The sequence below is a fragment of the Primulina eburnea genome, chromosome 3 (genome assembly GCF_022965805.1).
Source record: "Primulina eburnea isolate SZY01 chromosome 3, ASM2296580v1, whole genome shotgun sequence".
Classification (NCBI taxonomy): domain Eukaryota; kingdom Viridiplantae; phylum Streptophyta; class Magnoliopsida; order Lamiales; family Gesneriaceae; genus Primulina; species Primulina eburnea.
This window is the reverse complement of record NC_133103.1, coordinates 21350349-21353201: the sequence shown is the minus strand read 5'-3', so window position 1 is coordinate 21353201 and position 2853 is coordinate 21350349. Positions and strand designations below refer to the sequence as shown.

General features: G+C 34.8%; 1 protein-coding gene across 1 annotated transcript; it reads right to left on the bottom strand.

Moving 5' to 3' along the window:
• Positions 1–2233: 2233 nt before the first annotated feature.
• LOC140827083 (uncharacterized) lies at positions 2234–2644 on the bottom strand. Its single transcript, XM_073189687.1, has one exon. The coding sequence runs from the start codon at positions 2642–2644 to the stop codon at positions 2234–2236; it is 411 nt and encodes a 136-aa protein (XP_073045788.1).
• Between the last annotated feature and the right edge of the window lie 209 nt (positions 2645–2853).

Below are 2853 nucleotides of genomic sequence, written 5' to 3'. Positions count from 1 at the left end.
CAGTTTTGGGCACATTGCTTTAGATAGAGTAACACTATGACACATTGATAAGTATCATCTCTTGGACTCTTCCATAGATAATCTTTTCAGAATGGTATCGATATAAGTCGCTTAGGTGAGCCCCAACATCCTCTTTGATCTATCTCTATATATTTGTATTCATAATACACATATACTTCACACATGTCTTTCATGGAGAATTTACTTGCTAACTATACTTTAATTGATTGCAGCAATCATATATTATTCCCGATGAGTAGTATATCATCAACATAAAGTACTATGAATGTCACTGCACTCCCACTAACTTTCTTGTACACACATGGTTCCTCACAATTTTTAGCAAAACCAAATTCTCTGATAGTGTTGTCAAATCTGATGTTCCAACTTCTTGACGCCTGCTTGAGACCATAGATTGATATTTGAAGTTTGCATACTTTTATGCTCACTTCCTACTGATGTGTATCCATCAGGTTGAGACATATAAATATCTTCTTTAATTTATCCACTGAGAAATGTTGCATTTACATTCATTTGTCATATTTCATATTCATACCATGCTACTATGGTTAGTAGTATTCTAATGAACTTAAACATTACATCCATCACAAAGCTCATCATGGCCTTGTTGATGAAGAAGCGTGTATCTAGCAGGTGGTCTAATAATCCTATCAAACATTCTAGGTTTGTGTACTTCAACTGCTGGCTATTGAGGATTAGGTTCAACTTCTACTGTTGAGGGAGTATCTTGAATTTTTTCAAATTCTATCATCTCACATTTTCTATCTAATAGAATTTCTTTCTCTAGAAAGGTGACATTTCTTGAAACAAATAATTTTGCTTCCTTAAGAAGATAGAAATAGTATCCAACAGAATTCTTTGAATATCCAACAAAGTGGCACAAACTGAATCTACTATCTCATTTGTCTCCCACTGTCTACTTTACGTAAGCAAGACATCCCTATATTCTTAAATAATAATATTTGAGAGTTTTTCCCATCCATATCTCATATGGTGTTTTATATACTTATTTTACATGGACATTATTCAACAACATTGCCACAGTTTCAAGTGTAAAACCCCAAAACGATGTAGTCAATTCAGTGAATCTCATCATAGATCGAACCATGTCCTTCAAAGTTCAATTAATACGTTCAGAACACCATTCAATTATGGTGTCGCTGGTGGAGTCCACTATGAGAGAATCTCATTCTCTTTTAGATAATCCAAGAATTCAGTACTCAAATATTCTTCATCTCAATCAGATCGAAGTGTCTTAATACTCCTTTCTAATTGTTTTTCTATTCTGATATGAATTCTTTAAATTTTTCAAATGCTTCAGATTTGTGTCTCATCATATATACATACCCATACCACGAAAAATCATCAGTAAAGGTAATGAAGTAGGATTACCTATATTTTTTGCTAACATTTAGCGTGCCACAAACATCTGTATGGATCAGATTCAGTAGACCATGTGCATGTTCCACATTTCTATTAAATGGAGTCTTGGTCATTTTTTTCTTTTAGACATGATTCACAAGTAGGTGGAGAATTTATGTCTAACAAGTCAAACATATCTTCTCTAACTAGTTAGTGCATATTTCTTTGAGAAATATGATCTAGTCTAGCGTGACATATTTGTGCGAGATTTGGATCATATAATTTTCTTTTGTTTGTTGTGGTTTTCATAAATACTTGGATATTGTTCAACAAAATATCTTTATTTTTAAGTTATAGACATCTTCATTAATTCTCTGGTTCCTATCAAACATTCGATCTTGTAAATATTATACAAACACCTTTAGCAAAAACACAAGAATAATAATCCATCAAGTATAGAAATAGAAATAATGTTTTAACCAACTCAAGAACATATAAAACGTATCTCAAAAGTAAATTAAAATTATTGTTTAAAATTAAAGTAACGTCTGCAATAGTAGTTGCAGCAACCCTTGCTCCATCACCTAATCTTAGAAATGTCTCGCCATCTCTAAGTCTCCTATTTCTTGACATCACCTGCAAATTATTGCATAGATGAGAACCACAATCGGTATCCAATATCCAAGAAGATGAATTAATTGAGACATTTACTTATATGTAAAACACACCATGGCCAGAACGCTTATGGGCACGATACTTCGTGCAGTTGCGCCTCCAATGTCCAAGCTTGTTGCAGTGGAAATAGATATGTTCTGACTTGTCGGGCTTCATGGGCCTCGGAGTGGGTTTCTTAGATGATTCGATATAATCCCTCTATTTTAGGCTCCTTTTTCGTACAGGACGAAGAGCCCACTAGAAGAACAAGCTTTTCTTTCTTGATTGTGGCCTCATAAGTAGTGAGTATATTGACCAACTCTTCAAGGGTGGCCTCAAGCTTGTTCATATTAAAATTTACCACAAATCCATTGAACGACGAAGGCAGTGCCAACAAGAGAATATCAGTCGATAACTCACTAGGAATAACCACGTCGAGTCCCATCAACTTTCCAACGAAACCAATCATCTTAACACCATGCTCATGGACTGAAGTCACATCTCGCAGGCGTGTAGTCATGAGTTCTTTAACAGTAGCATGTCTCTCTAAGTGAGTTTGTACACCATAGATCTCTTTCAGATGAAGGTGAATGTCAGCAGCACTCATCGCCTACTCGAACCTCCTTTTATGTTCATTCAACATAGAAGATAACATGTAGATTTTAGCTTGAAGATCATGGCCCCATCATTTCTTCAACTTAGCCAATTCAGTTTCACTAGAGTTTGAAGGCGTTTCCCTGGTGTTTCTTATCAATCAAATACGCAATCCTTTCTGAGTTCAGAACAATACTTAAATTTTAAAACCAGTCAATATAG

Bases quoted from the DNA above. Each gene is read 5' to 3' on its own strand.
- LOC140827083 (XM_073189687.1), bottom strand. From the start codon at position 2,644: ATGAGTGCTGCTGACATTCACCTTCATCTGAAAGAGATCTATGGTGTA.